At 57.3% G+C, this 13,187-nt stretch overlaps 1 protein-coding gene across 4 annotated transcripts in view; it reads right to left on the bottom strand.

Moving 5' to 3' along the window:
- Positions 1–13,187, bottom strand: part of TRAF7 (TNF receptor associated factor 7) — a 34,290-nt gene that overhangs the window by 6,098 nt on the left and 15,005 nt on the right. For all 4 annotated transcript variants that reach the window (XM_075010744.1, XM_075010746.1, XM_075010747.1 and 1 more), the window contains 9 exons: positions 11,399–11,515; positions 9,513–9,605; positions 7,346–7,379; positions 5,083–5,266; positions 4,255–4,389; positions 3,296–3,513; positions 2,607–2,680; positions 1,417–1,465; positions 1,049–1,176 (listed from right to left, as the gene is read on the bottom strand). In XM_075010744.1, the coding sequence (XP_074866845.1) occupies positions 1,049–1,176; positions 1,417–1,465; positions 2,607–2,680; positions 3,296–3,513; positions 4,255–4,389; positions 5,083–5,266; positions 7,346–7,379; positions 9,513–9,605; positions 11,399–11,515 (1,032 nt within the window). The remainder of the gene's footprint in view (positions 1–1,048; positions 1,177–1,416; positions 1,466–2,606; positions 2,681–3,295; positions 3,514–4,254; positions 4,390–5,082; positions 5,267–7,345; positions 7,380–9,512; positions 9,606–11,398; positions 11,516–13,187) is intronic.

Raw genomic sequence — 13,187 nt, 5'->3', positions numbered from 1 at the left:
GTGCAGTGGCCAGATCTCGGCCTGACGGGGCTGCAGTCTCAGCCAGGGTCTGGTGGGTGTTCCCGCTTACAGCCCTGCTGCATGTGGCTTGCCACTGCTGAGTATCACCTGCCATTAGTACAACTGCACAGCACCAGCTTTGCGTACTGGGAGAGCAGGATGCAGGCAGTGAGAAGAGGGAGGTTCTGCTCTTCTGACCCGCCCGCCCTGGTGAGCTACACCTCCCCACCCACTGGTGGCCCGCGGAAGCCAGGTTTAGCACCAGGTCCTCTGTCTCAGCAATCAAAGTGCTGGGATTAATGGAGACAAACGTGACACAGAGCTATGCGCTGGTCACTTGCCACAGCTTCCCGTTAAGGGTCATCCCTCCAGCTTATGGGTGGGAAACTCAGGCTCCAGTACATTAACAAGCCAACTGCCGGGGTGCTGAGTGCGCACAGCCTGTGCTGATGGCAATGGCAGCAGAGTGCTCAGCTCCCCGGGGGAGATCAAATCAATTGGGCCTCAAGGGACTTGCCCCAGATCTGACTGTCAGTGGCTCAGCTGGGACCTCGGAGCCAGAGCTCCCAGGCCTGGGATAAAAAGATTAAACCCCAACAGGCTCTGGCTGTGCAGAGGCTCCAGGCAGTGAAATATCCTTTCCCTGCGCTTTGCTGATCTCTGGCCATCCAGGAGAATGCGCGAAAGGAGTGTTTTGGTTGGACAGTCAATTGGCTCTACTCAAAGGCCGGACTCGGAAAAGCAAACAAACAATGATTAGAAAGTGGACACATTTCGTAGGGACAAACTCATTGGTTTTCCAGCTTCTCCAAGGGTGTTAGCACAATGGAAAGCAGAGCATCAGCTGCGGACAGGCTCGGTAAGGGCTGCGCTCGGGCAGGGCGAAAGCAGGAAGAGCGGCAGTGAGCCCAGAAGACGTATCTCTCTCCTGAGATGAGACAGGCAGGTCTGGCGCCCTCGCACAGGTAACTGAACTGCGCTTTTGGAGCAGAACCTGGGGCCGGGCCGGTAAACCCGGCTGGGGCGATGCACACGGCAGGGCTCTTACCTTAATGGTTTTGTCGGAGGAGCCGCTGAAGAGCAGGTCTCCGATGGAGTAAACGCACAGACACCAGACGGGCCCCTGGTGCCCGACAAAGGTCCCCTTGCACTTGAAGATCTGCTGAGGATCGTACGCTGGGAGAGACGAGAGGCAGGAGTGGGTTAGGGAACAAGTTCTGCCAGCACAGGACCGGAGGTGGAACTCAGAGGGGAGGGTCCTACGGAGCCCTTGGGCTCTACCCGAGCTGGAGAGGGGAGTCAGCTGACGCTTTGCACACACCCTGACCGCCCCCCAAAGGGATCTGCGGAGACCCCTAACGAGAGGCCTGACGTGGTTGGGCCAGCCACAGTACCGTACCCCAGGCGCATACTCACATCCTAAGATGCCCATGTTGAGCCGGGCGTTGATGTGGGACAGCTCGTCCTGAAAACCAAACCACAGGGTCAGAAGCAGAACAAGAGAGATCAACCTGGAGTCCCGGCACCACAGGTGCCCTGCTCGGCCTCCCACGGAGCTTGGGCCACCGCTTTAGTATCTCCCGCAGCAGGCCCACGAACTCCAGCAGCACCTGCCTGGCCAGGCCTGCCCAGCAGGGCTCGAAGCACCCGGTTATGGCCATGCACATTGGCTCTGCAGAGTGAGCCGACACTTGCTTTCACCCTCCTGGGGGCACAAGGCTCCACCCGCACCTCCCCCAGCTCACAGCACGGACACAGGCACTTGTACATCTTCCAAAACACATGAGCCGTCCTCCTCCTGCAGCCAACAGCGGGCTGAGCCAGGCAGCCCGAGGAGCTAGTCATTTGAAATCCACTTTGTCTCTCACAGCAGGGCCTGGGCCCTGCCCACTGCTGCAGAGCTGCTTTGCAGGCGTGCAGGCAGGGCCGGCGCTTTCTGCGGTCGCTCACAAGGAGCATGTGCAGAGCTGGGGTGTGTGCTGCTGCTGGGCCACGTCCCACCTGATCCCTGGCAGTGCCCCGAGAAGAGCAGGAAAGGGGGGCCAAGGGCCTGCTGCTGGCTCTTATTAGACAGTTACTGGGGCTCCCGGCAGTTCCCCCAACAGTTGTGCAAGAGAACCTGGATTAAGAGCTAAAGAACCAGCCACACCTGTGGCAGGCCAGGGCCCATCCTGGCTACAAGGAAAGGCCCAGGAGTGCAAGAGTTCCAGGCCAAGTCCTGGCTACTTGCAACAAGGGCTGTGCTGGCAGTGGCCCAGTGCTCCAGCCCCACAGCCTGACTCTAACCGGCCGCAGGGCCGAGCCACACTACAGCCTCCAAGCCAAATCCAAGGGCTTCTGCAGGCCCTGCTGAGCCAGGCCACCTGCCTGGGCCAGACTGCAGCTATCTGCACTTTGCCACACAGGAGCCTGCCAGGCTAGGGCAAAACCACAGCAGAGGCGAGCAGAGCCAGCGTGCAGGGCACTGGGCCTTGGCCGTTCTGAGCCACTAACTGGGGCGTCTCCCGCCCCTGGGAGAGAAGCTTTACAAGTACATGCTGCAACCCTTTCTTCACCCGAACCCTGCCGAGCAGAGCCCCTGAGGAACACGAGGGCCTGGGACTCACGTTCAGCATGGAGGCGTCTCTGCGGAACTCCATCAGGTCCTCGCTCAGCTTGCTCTGGTTCTCATCCAGCACATCTAGAGCGAGAGAACAGCCGCTCCGTCAGCCCCAGGCCGCCTGGCCAGGGCACGTGCACAGGTGTGGGCTGCGTGCGCGGCCCTGGAGAACCATCAGAGGCAGGGCTGAACTGCGAGAAATGCGAACCCGACGGTCACTTGGGCCCCCGGTGCAGGGGCCAGTGCTAAGCCGCTTTGGCTGAAGGTCCCCAGCAGGCACGAGCACGACCGGGTCACTCTAGCGCAGGTGAGCAAACCTTATACGTCGGGCCCAGGATGGGCTAGAACCCATCAGCACAAGTTGTAACTTCACCGCTGGCCGGGCATGAAACGGGCGGGACCCCGCCCTGGCCTGTGGGCTAATTCAAACCCTGGGGCGGAAGCAGAACGGCCGTGACCCTTCCTAAGGGACTTTCACACTGGAAGGGAAGTGATTTCCCGCGTGGGAGCTGCAGGCCCAGGCTCCCAAGCTGCAGGACAAGAATCCCAGGCAGCTCTGGAAGGGAGCTGGTTTGGTTGTTCAGCCAAAAGGAATCACCCCTGGCCCGTGTTCCCTGCAGAGCTAACGGGAAGTTTACACCCCCGCAGCCTGCGAGGGCCCAGCCGCGCAGCCCTGCCCTTGGGCTGGATACTCACCGAACTTGAGCTCCAGGTTCTTCTCCAGCTGGTCGATCTTCTCCGAGAGCTTGCCCAGCATGGAGCGCAGGAAGGCGATTTCCTGGTCCTTCTGGGCCATTGCCACCTGCATCTCGTGGAAGCGGTCGTCCGTCTGCTGCAGGAACTCCTTCAGCCCCTCAAACTTACACATCTCCAGGTGCGTCTCGTAGGTGTCCTGATTTCCTATGAACGTGCACCTGGGGGGAAGGGCGACGGATGGGGGCTGGAGCCAGGAGCCTGGTGCTCACTGGCCCCTTCCGCTGGGCATGCAGCCAGATCTGCTCCCCTCTAGGGCGCTCTCAGGGGGTGCTGCAGTGGTTGCACCAAGGCTGAGGTGCCGCAGGGCTAGTCCTGGTTGCAGCCACCCCTTCCCATTTCTTCCAATCCCCCTCCCCAGGAAGGCCCAAGAATGAGCAGATACCAGGCAGGGTGCAGCGTGTACCGTCAGAGCTCTGCACGGGCTCTGCCAAGGCCCCATCCGGCTTCCACTGAAGGACACGGTCCAGCTGACACGGGAGCTATTCATGCCCCTCTGCACTGGTCCTAGCCCCTGGAATGCCTGTGCCCTGCTGGCAGCCAAGGAAACCTGCCCGGCCCGGACTCCAGCAGACAGAGAGCAGCAGCCTCAGCCAGATGTTTCTTGGGGCCCATGTTAGCCTAGTGGCTGTTCCGCTCTGGACAGACCCTGCCATGCGCTCCCGGGTGCTCCCATTACAGCCTCATCAGCTCCCAAAAAGCCCACAGCAGCCACCTCAAGCCTGCTCTCGGGTGAGGGGAGCTCCGCGTGCTGCCTGCCGCAGCCTGTGGCCCCAGGAGCGCAAGGTCAAGCACCAGACTCCGGCTCAGGATCCTGCCTAGTGCTGCCAACAGCCCAAGAGCCCAGTGTCTGAGCCACAGCAGCAATGGCGGCCAGCTGCCCTGGCTCTCCCCGTGCTTACCCGTACTTGGAGTGAGGGCACTTGATGTGTTCGCACTCCTTGAGATGCGCCTCCAGGTTCATTTTCAGGAGGGGCGGACAGCTGGGGTTATTGGGACAGCGAACCGGGCGGTAATCGCAGCTGCTTTCGTGCTCTCTGCACGGAGAAGAAAGTCAGCAGCAGGCGAAGACAATGCGAGATCGTGCAGCTCAGCAGGGCCGGAGCGAAGCCGCCCGTCCGAGAAGCGCGGCCAGTGAAAACCTTCCCCCTGGAGGCACACGGGCTCTGCCGCAGGAAGCCACCTTTGAACCTCGGCCTAGCTGCCAGGTTTGCAATGAGAACACGGCTGCAGTTGCTGGAGGACAGACAGCCCCGTGTTTCTGGGGTGCCGCCTTCTCCAGCCAACAGCAGCAGCACCTGGCAGCCGAGGGCAGGAAGGGAATAGAACGCTGGGGGAGCCTCTCCAAGGGGACTCCAGGCAGCACACGGGGTTTAACACCCGTCGCGCGGCGAGCCTGTGGTCCTGACCCAGGTGACCAGGCCTGGTTTAGAGCTCAGCTGAAAGGCATCAGACACAGCACGACCCTCTCCCCCTGCAGGGGTCAGTTCTGCGGGCACTGCAGCACACCGCCTCCCTAAGCCAGAGGAAGGGTGCCCCTGCAGCAGCACTCCAGGGCTGGGAGCAGAACTGCTGCGAGGAGCCAGAGGACGGTGCAAACTCAGCCCGAGAAACCGAGCCTGGCAGGGATACAAAACGTGCCTCTGCACCCGTAGTCTCCCCACTGACAGCCACGGTACCGCAGAGCTCTGGCAGTCCCCTCCCCCGGCCCCCGCTCGCAAGGCACTCACTTCCGGGCGCTCAGCTTCACGGTAAAGGGGCAGCCGTGGGGGTCCACCTCGAAGGCAGCGGGCTTGCTGCTGGGGGCGGGCCGGCAGCCATATTTACAGTGAATGAACAGCTCCCCGATCTGCTCTGCCACGGCAATGTTGTTCACCACCACGGTCAGCTTGGCGTTGTCCACGGGGCACTTCTCTGGAGGGAGAGAGAAAGGTGAGCTGAGACATTCCACGCGCAGGGCCCGCTTCTATGAGCTTGAGCTCAGCGCAAGCCTCGAAGGCACCCGGGAGAACCTCCAGTGCAGCCATTTCCAGTGGGGCCGTGTGCTTCGGGGTCAGGCAGGAGCTGGCTTCCCCGTGCCAGTCCCACAGCTAGGGCCCAGCCACCCACCACCCACCTACCCTGAGCACGCGCGTGGCTCCAGGGAGAGCTGCAAAGAGCCATGGGACTCCGGAGCACAGACACCCACAACTCTGCCATGTGGGGGACGACAGTTCCAAAGCTGCTTTGGGTAGAGTCTTCAACCCGACTATTTGTGCGGCGCCTATCCCACCTCGGCCCCATCCACCGGTGCTGGCAGCCAGCACCAGCGCCGGGTCGGGGAGGAGGTTGGATTTCTTTTCTTTTGCTTTTCTGCGTGCAGAGAAGATGCACTTTGCCCACCACCTCTGCTGAAAGGCAACAGGGCCCTTCCGCGCGCTGCTCGGCTGCCGCTATTCCCAGACAGATCCCAGAACAAGGAGCCAAAATCCCAGCTACCCGCCCTCTGGCACAGAGCCGCTGGGGAGAGCGGGAACTAGGCATGGCCCCAGGGACCAACTGGCCAATGAAAGGGGGCTCCCTCTCGTGGGAAAACCAGGCGCCTTTCAGCCAAAGGAGCCGCTGCTGCGGGAGCCCTTCCCCTGGGAGGCGGGAAAGCCCAGCAGCAGGGATCCCCCTCGTGTTCTTGAGCCAAGCAAAGGGAGAGATGGGCTTCAATAGCAGCAGGGCTGCTGGCAGCCCAGCACCTGGGCCCTCCAGCTTCCTGGCACTGAGCGTAGCGAAGAAAAGAGGCTGTGCACTTCTTAGCTTTTGGATCGACTCTGCTCCGTGGCTAGGCCGGCTGGCCAGGACTGGCTGCCGGGAGGGTGGGAGACACAAGGCGGGGTGGGGCAGCAGCTTTTCTCAGACTAACTTCCATCGGGGAGAGAAATTTTTGAGCCACAGAAGTGGGTCCAATGGAAGACGTGGCCTGGTCTCACCCCCGCCCCCTTACTTCTGAGAGCTCCCAGGACCCAGAGGGCCATAGGGCACCGTGCGCAGCTACAGCCGGAAAGGAGGCACGTGTGACACCTCTGTCAAAACTCACGGCAGTTACCCAGCAGAGGGGCTGAAGGGAGCACTCGTCTGTCACCTCTGGGGATCAAAGGCCAAACCAGGTGGGCCATTTACTTGCCTGGAGATTACCCGCTCCACACTCCCATCCAGGGCTTTGGGATGACAAGCCCCTCGGGAATCCCCTCCAGCCTACACTGAACCCGGTACTGCTGCGAAGGGGGCGGGAGTTCAGCAAGAGCCAGCAGAACAGCAATCTGACCGATGCCGCTACCTCTGGACTCCCCCCACTGAGCCCCAGGGCCTGGCAGGAGGAGCTCCCAGAAGCCTGGAGAACAACAGATCACCTGGGCTGGGCCTGGTGTGACAAAGTAGGTGTGTGAGGGTTTTACTCCCCTTGTTGTGTTCCATCTGTTTCCTACTGTCCTGTAGTAACACTAGGTGATGCCTCAGTTTCCCTGGGCACAGCATCAGTGCACAGCTGGGGCTGGAAATTTTGGTGTGATGACTTCTCACACGTACACAATGGGCCTCCCTGGCCGTGTGTGGCCCAGGCAACCAGGTGACACCTGTCTTCCCCTGGAACCAGGACAGAGGAGGGACCTGGCTGGTTTGAATTGGAACTGGACTGTTGTGTGTGGGGAAGTCTTGTGGGAGGTAGGAAGGGGGCCATGGCCCGGCTCGGGGACCCCTCTGCCCAAGATGGTTGGTACTGATGGCTTCTGGTGTCTGTGCTGACAAGCCTGTTCTACACTGTGTCCCTGGCGCCTCATAACCCTCCTGGTCTCCCAGCCGAACGAGAGCCACCTCTGCCTGCGGGACACCCCACTCCGTGGCAGAGGGGGGCCCATCCTAGGCTCTACCACTGTTCAAGCTGCCGTGCAGGGAGAGCAGCAGACTGACAGGCTGAATGGCCCAGAGACGCCGGAGGGGGAGGTGTCGCGAGGGTTCTGCACTTACCAGATGTTAAGGCACATCTTCTGCAAAACGTGTGCTGTGGAGGCAAAGACGCGGCAGTGTCAGACTCCTGCTAGCAGACAAATAAGCCGGGGGAGGGCAGGGAAGGGGAGGGGAGGGGGGAGGTCAGGCTGTCAGAGGTCGCAGACCCCTGGAGGGATGCACGGCAGATCTGCTCCCCGTCCTGTGCTGAGATGTTTCCTCACGCGTAGTGGGCAGTCCGTGAGTGACCCCTTCACTTCAGTGGGCTGCAGCAGCCCACAGCCCACTGGAGTTCAACCTGCTGCCCCACCTGTGTGTCGCCCTCCCCCACGTGCACAGGAGCACCAGAGCTCTGCATCTCCCCTGACCCCAGCACCGCCGGAGCCTGGGAATGGCCCAGCTTGCACTCCCTCCCCAGCCCTCCCGCAGCTGGACCACTGCAAACAGCTGACTGGCGGCCTTCCCACCCTGGCAGGGAGGGGGGATGGAGTGTGACTCAGGCGGCTCCTCCGAAGGTCCTGGGAGGGAGGTGTTGGAAGTGCAGGGCTGCGGGGCCCCAGTGCACAAGAGATGTGTGGGGGAGGGGGACAGCCAAGGGGTCCCCAGGGTGCCATCACTGCCCTATCTCCACCCAGACACATATCACAGGAAATGAAGCAGTGTGAACCAGGCCTGTAACTCAGACAGTCAAACAACCAAAGCAGAGGCCAGACCCTGAATGCAGCAGGACTTACTCTGTGCCGCTCTGTCCTGTGGGCCGATCGCTCTAGCTCCAAAGACCAACCTGGGTTTCCTGCCACCCCACCTACTTTCTAGTGCAGAAATTACTCCAGTAACAAGCTTACGAAAGAAGCATCCAGTGGTGCGAAGTAGTTTTATCCTTTTCCTCTTTGATCCTTCCTTTGCAAAGTCATCTGTCTGCAGACAGCCCAGCTGCTCGGAAAGCTTTTGGGTCTGTCCAAAGCACAGCTGGGCTGTGAGCAGGATGGAAAGGTGGACCAGAACCAGCCCTGTTAAACACTTCATAAACTGGTAAGTCACAGCATCTACATGTCTCTGCCTACAGTGGAACTAACACAGCCAGCTCACTCAGGCAAAAGCTAACCGGCAGAGAGAGAAAGAAACACTGCAGCGTTGCACAGGACTCTACTCTTACTCGGTAGGCTCTCCGGAGCCTGCAACAAGGCCACAACTTGGCATCGTCACGTGAGAGTTTGCAAGGTATTATGACAGCAATACATTCTCTGTACTTCTGCTGTGGCTCCCTGGCCGGCCTCACACAGCTGCGGGCTCCCTCCAGAGCTGCCAAATGAGAGCTACAAATGAAACCAGCTGGTTTCCTGCTGCAGAGGGTAATTTTCCATATTAACCAGTAAATCTCAGAGAGCCTGTGAAAGGTTGCTAGCTAGGACAGTCATGTGGGAATGGTGTGCAGAGAGGCAGGCTTGCTGGCTGGCTGAAAGTGATCAAGCTTCAGATAACGAGAAATGTCACCACTACCCCAATAACCATCCTGCATGGTGCTTCTCTAGTTAGAGATCTACCCTAGGATCCCACAGCACGTCACAAGCATCAGAGACTTATACACCCAACACTGCCACAAAGACACAATCCTCACGCAGGTGGCACAGAAACAGGAATAATATATGGCTACTATTAAAATATGAATACAATGTGGTATAGAAAAGTAATGAACAATGCCTCGCACCTCCGCTGTGCCTTTCTATGGGAGGGCCTCAAACGACTTTTAACTAAATTAAACCTCACGCCATACTTGGTAGATAGGGAACAGTGTGTCCACTGCTAAAATGCAGCCACCTCTGGGGTGGAACACCGCAGAATGCAGAAGCACTACACAGCAAAGGTCTTTAGGAAAAAACTAAAATAAGACTTGAACATGCAATAAGGAAAGCGCTATGGGAACTTTAACCACCTTTAATCTCAGCTGGCAGCGTGGCTGGCAGGACGGCCCTCCTTTGCACCCCACCGGGGCACTGGTGCACAACAGGCTCTCAGGTGACAAAGTCACTACTGATCATCAGTGCCCTTCGAGGAGCACCAGGGGCTTTCCTGGCAGGTTTCCCTGGCCTGCAAGAGTGGCAGGTCCCCAGTCAAGTGGGCCCAGCTGCTAGCCCCACTGTAAAGTCACAAAGCCCAGGCTAGTGATGTGGCAAGAGGACTGCCTTACCCCACAGGTTGTGATGACGGGATCTTTAAACACGCTACAGCACAACTGGCAGCAGAGTTTCACTGATGGCTGCTCCGCGAACACCAAGGGCTCCTGAATACAAAGACAGACCAAGGGCGAAGTCAGAAACGTCGCTACAGTTCAAATGCAACCGCGTTCCCGCGCTGCAGGGAGTGGAGAGCAAGGAAGCAGCTCGCGCCGTCCGAGCTCTGAGGCCATGTCTACACTACAAAATTAAGTCAACCTAATTTCGATTCCACAAGCAGCACAGTCATTCCATTGCCCTGGGGGGTCTCCACACTGCTCCTGGTGTCGGTGGTGTGCGCCTCCCCAGGAATGCACGTATCCCTTATGCTATCAGTGCAGGGCATTGCAAGGTGAGCCCGAAGAGCCAGCCACAGCCAATGTAAGTAGCGCACACGGACACTGCCTGTGCTGCTTGGGGAAGCGGAGAGTTGTTACGGCAGCATGGTGGGGAGGGTATGTTGGTGGGAGTGAAATGGCAGCGTAGATCCTCCCACAGATCGACCTAACCGTAGTGTAGAACGGGCCTTGGGCTGTGTCGGCGACGCTGACCTCCACCAGAGCAGCTCCTGGGCTAGTGAGGAGAACAAAGCTGCCAAACTGACCCCTGGACTTATTCAACTTTCCTCGTCTCCTGCTGAGGTTTAATTTCGCTAGGGCAGCTTTTGGGGACTGAGGCAAAGGGTGTGTGGGGCGGGGCCCTGCCCCGTCACTCCATTCCCTGGAAAATGGGGGTTTTCTCAACATCTGGAAGGGTCGGCACTGCGGAGTGGGGTCAGCTGGGGGACGACAGAAGTCACCCGAACGTGCCAGTCTGGCCCAGCAGAGAGTCTGGTTCCTAGTTTAGAAGGTCCTTCAGGACCACTCAGCGAGGCAGGAGACCTTTGCCAAGTCACGACCATGCTCAAGTAGCGAGCGACAGCTTGAACCTTCTGCCTCAGACACTCTCTGAATTACTGATTTGAAGCCTGGTATTTGAAAGTGACTTAGAAGCAGCAGGCAGGCCCCCAGCGCCCCAGAGAGGTCCCAAAGGAAAGGGGATTCTCCACGGGCTTTGCTTCTAGCACTACAGACCAAGCACTGTGCTTTGGGGCAGCGTTCTCTGGCTGTGCGGTGCACACGCTCAGAGCTCAAAGCAGAGCAAAGGTAAGTACTTATCAACATCTCACACCAATCGCTCACGATGCAACTCCTCCGAGAGTGCAGCCCAGCCCGAATACCCTCTGGATTCCGGCAGTGACAAGTCAGACACATATCCGCCCAGCTCTTGAACCAGCCATGTCCTGGCCTTGGGGATGTTTAAGTCTCTGAGATGCAGGCTGATCTCTTGTTAGTGCTTTAATAGGTAAGGCCCTGAGCCTGTACTGAGCTCTGAATAGCTAAATCCCATGTGGAATGCAGTGAAATCAGTGGGACTCTGCACAGAGCTAAGTGCAGGACTGGAACCTGTGACAGCGATGACCTACCAGGGCACAGCCACCCGCAGTTAGAATGATGACAAAGCCCTTTCCCCCCATCACACCCTGCAGCGGAGCTAGACGCTCCAAGCACTTTGCAGATGTTCACCTGCCAAACCTGGCAGCTCTCCAGTCATCACCCCCATTTTCCAGATGGGGATACTAAGGCACTGGGAGATGAGGTGACTTGCCCACAGTGACAGAGCAAGTTGGTAGCATAGCTGGGATTGGAACACAGGAGTTTTGACTGCCCATCTCCTGACCAGCCCCCTCGACAGCATTCCCCCCACCCAAGGGTTCTTCCATGCAACTGCCACACACACGCTCTGCAGGTTATGCAAAGAAGCTGTTTTGACACTGAATGGCCTCACAATTTGTTTTTAAAGAAGACATCAAAATACCTACTGGTTCCTCCTCTTCCTCGTGGAGTGAGAAGGTTGAGCGCAAGGACATGTTGGACTCGGAGTGTAATGAGCGAACGGATATGGCGGAGTCGGAACGGCGAGGGGTACTGATCGGAGGCTTCCACATGAAAGACAAAAAAGCACAACCCAGTTATTACAAGTAACTCCACCTCCCCGTGGAGCTTCCAATTCTCATCCTGCTCCATGTAACTTAGCAGTGCCATAGGCACTCATCTCCTCCATGCCAGATTGCTTGGCTTAGAATGAAGTAGAATGGATCTCATTGCCAATACAGGCTGGGTCACCTAACACCTTTGGGGCCACCACTCGTTCAAGTCCACCAATTAAAATACCAACCCTGCAACTGTCTGTAAGGCTCATTCGTGCAGTTACTTACGGTGCGTCCCCGCAGCGCAGCAGCTAAAAATGAATCCTTTGCAGCTAGCTTAGGTAATCTGCCCCAGAGACAGCTCCCAGGCTCTGCAGTTTCTATAATCTCTGCAGTGGCACTTGTTGTTTCACTGCTATCTAACTTCTGCCAAATTGCTTTGCGTAAGTGTGGAGACTTCCTCCAATTCAATTCAAGAACAGCCTGGCTTTGTTGCTTCCTGTCTGGGAGGGGAGAGCTAACTGGGCTTTGCATGCACCAATCACAGCAGTCGCTGTGGCTGCAGGGCTCTTTGGGATTGGCTTTGCAGGGAGTGTTGCCACTGGAATATTAACCATCAGCATAACCCTTATGTTTCCAAGTCAGCGTTAGAGCAACGATGGAGAAACCTCTTCGGTCCTGCCAGGATGGGGGGATACGAACAGCCTGTAGTACGTCCATTGTGGGGCACCTCAGTACAGGAGCATCACTGACAAATGAGAACAAGTTTGGAGTGGGGCAATGAAAACCTGCCGGGAGCAGGAGGGAAGTGGGAAAGACTGAGCACTATGCATGCAAACTAGGGAAAGTGCTAAGTGAAATTCCGATAAGGTGGGCGCGCGACAGATTGAAAGACTAGACTCAAAGAGCAACTATCAGCAGTTTGCTGTCAAACTATGAGGCTGTCTCTAGTGTTGTTCCCTCAGGAGTCAGTTCTGACTCTGATACTAGCCAATATTTTCATTTATGGCTTGGATAATGGAGTTGACAGTAAAATCTGCAGGTAATACCAAGTTGGGAGATAAGGAGATATGCCCAAGGTGACAAAGCCAGTCAGTGGCAGAGCTGGGGTAGGCACCCAGAAGTCCTGATTGTCAGTCCCCTGACCAACCCACTAGACAATATTCCCTCCAGCCAAGAGTTCTGCCATGGGGGGATGGGGGGGTGACATACAAGCACTTTGAACAACTGCTTTGAATTCCAAATGACCATAACAAAACTAGAAAACAGGTTACAAGTTAACAAGATAAAATATAATAAAGACAAGTGCAAAGTACTACACCTAGGAAGGGTGGGAAAACAAAACAAAACAAAAAAAATCAACCGCACGACTGCCAAATTGGGAATACCTGGTTGGCAACCCTACTGCAGAAGGGGATCTGGGTGTCACAGACTGCATGTGAGTTAACTATGTGATGCAGTTGTGAAAAAGGCCAATAGCATTCTGGGATACACTAAAAGGAGTGTCATATGTAAGTCACAAGACAATTGTCACAGCTAACCAGACACTGGCAAGGCCTCAGCTGGAGTATGGTGTCCAGTTCTGGGCACCACACTTCAGCAAAGATATGTTCCAATTGGAGAGCGTTCAAAAGAGTAAAAAAAAACTGCAAAGAGAAAACCGGACCGGTGAGGAAAGGTT

The sequence above is a fragment of the Carettochelys insculpta genome, chromosome 16 (genome assembly GCF_033958435.1).
Source record: "Carettochelys insculpta isolate YL-2023 chromosome 16, ASM3395843v1, whole genome shotgun sequence".
Lineage (NCBI taxonomy): Eukaryota > Metazoa > Chordata > Testudines > Carettochelyidae > Carettochelys > Carettochelys insculpta.
This window is presented reverse-complemented; position numbering and strand designations above follow the sequence as displayed.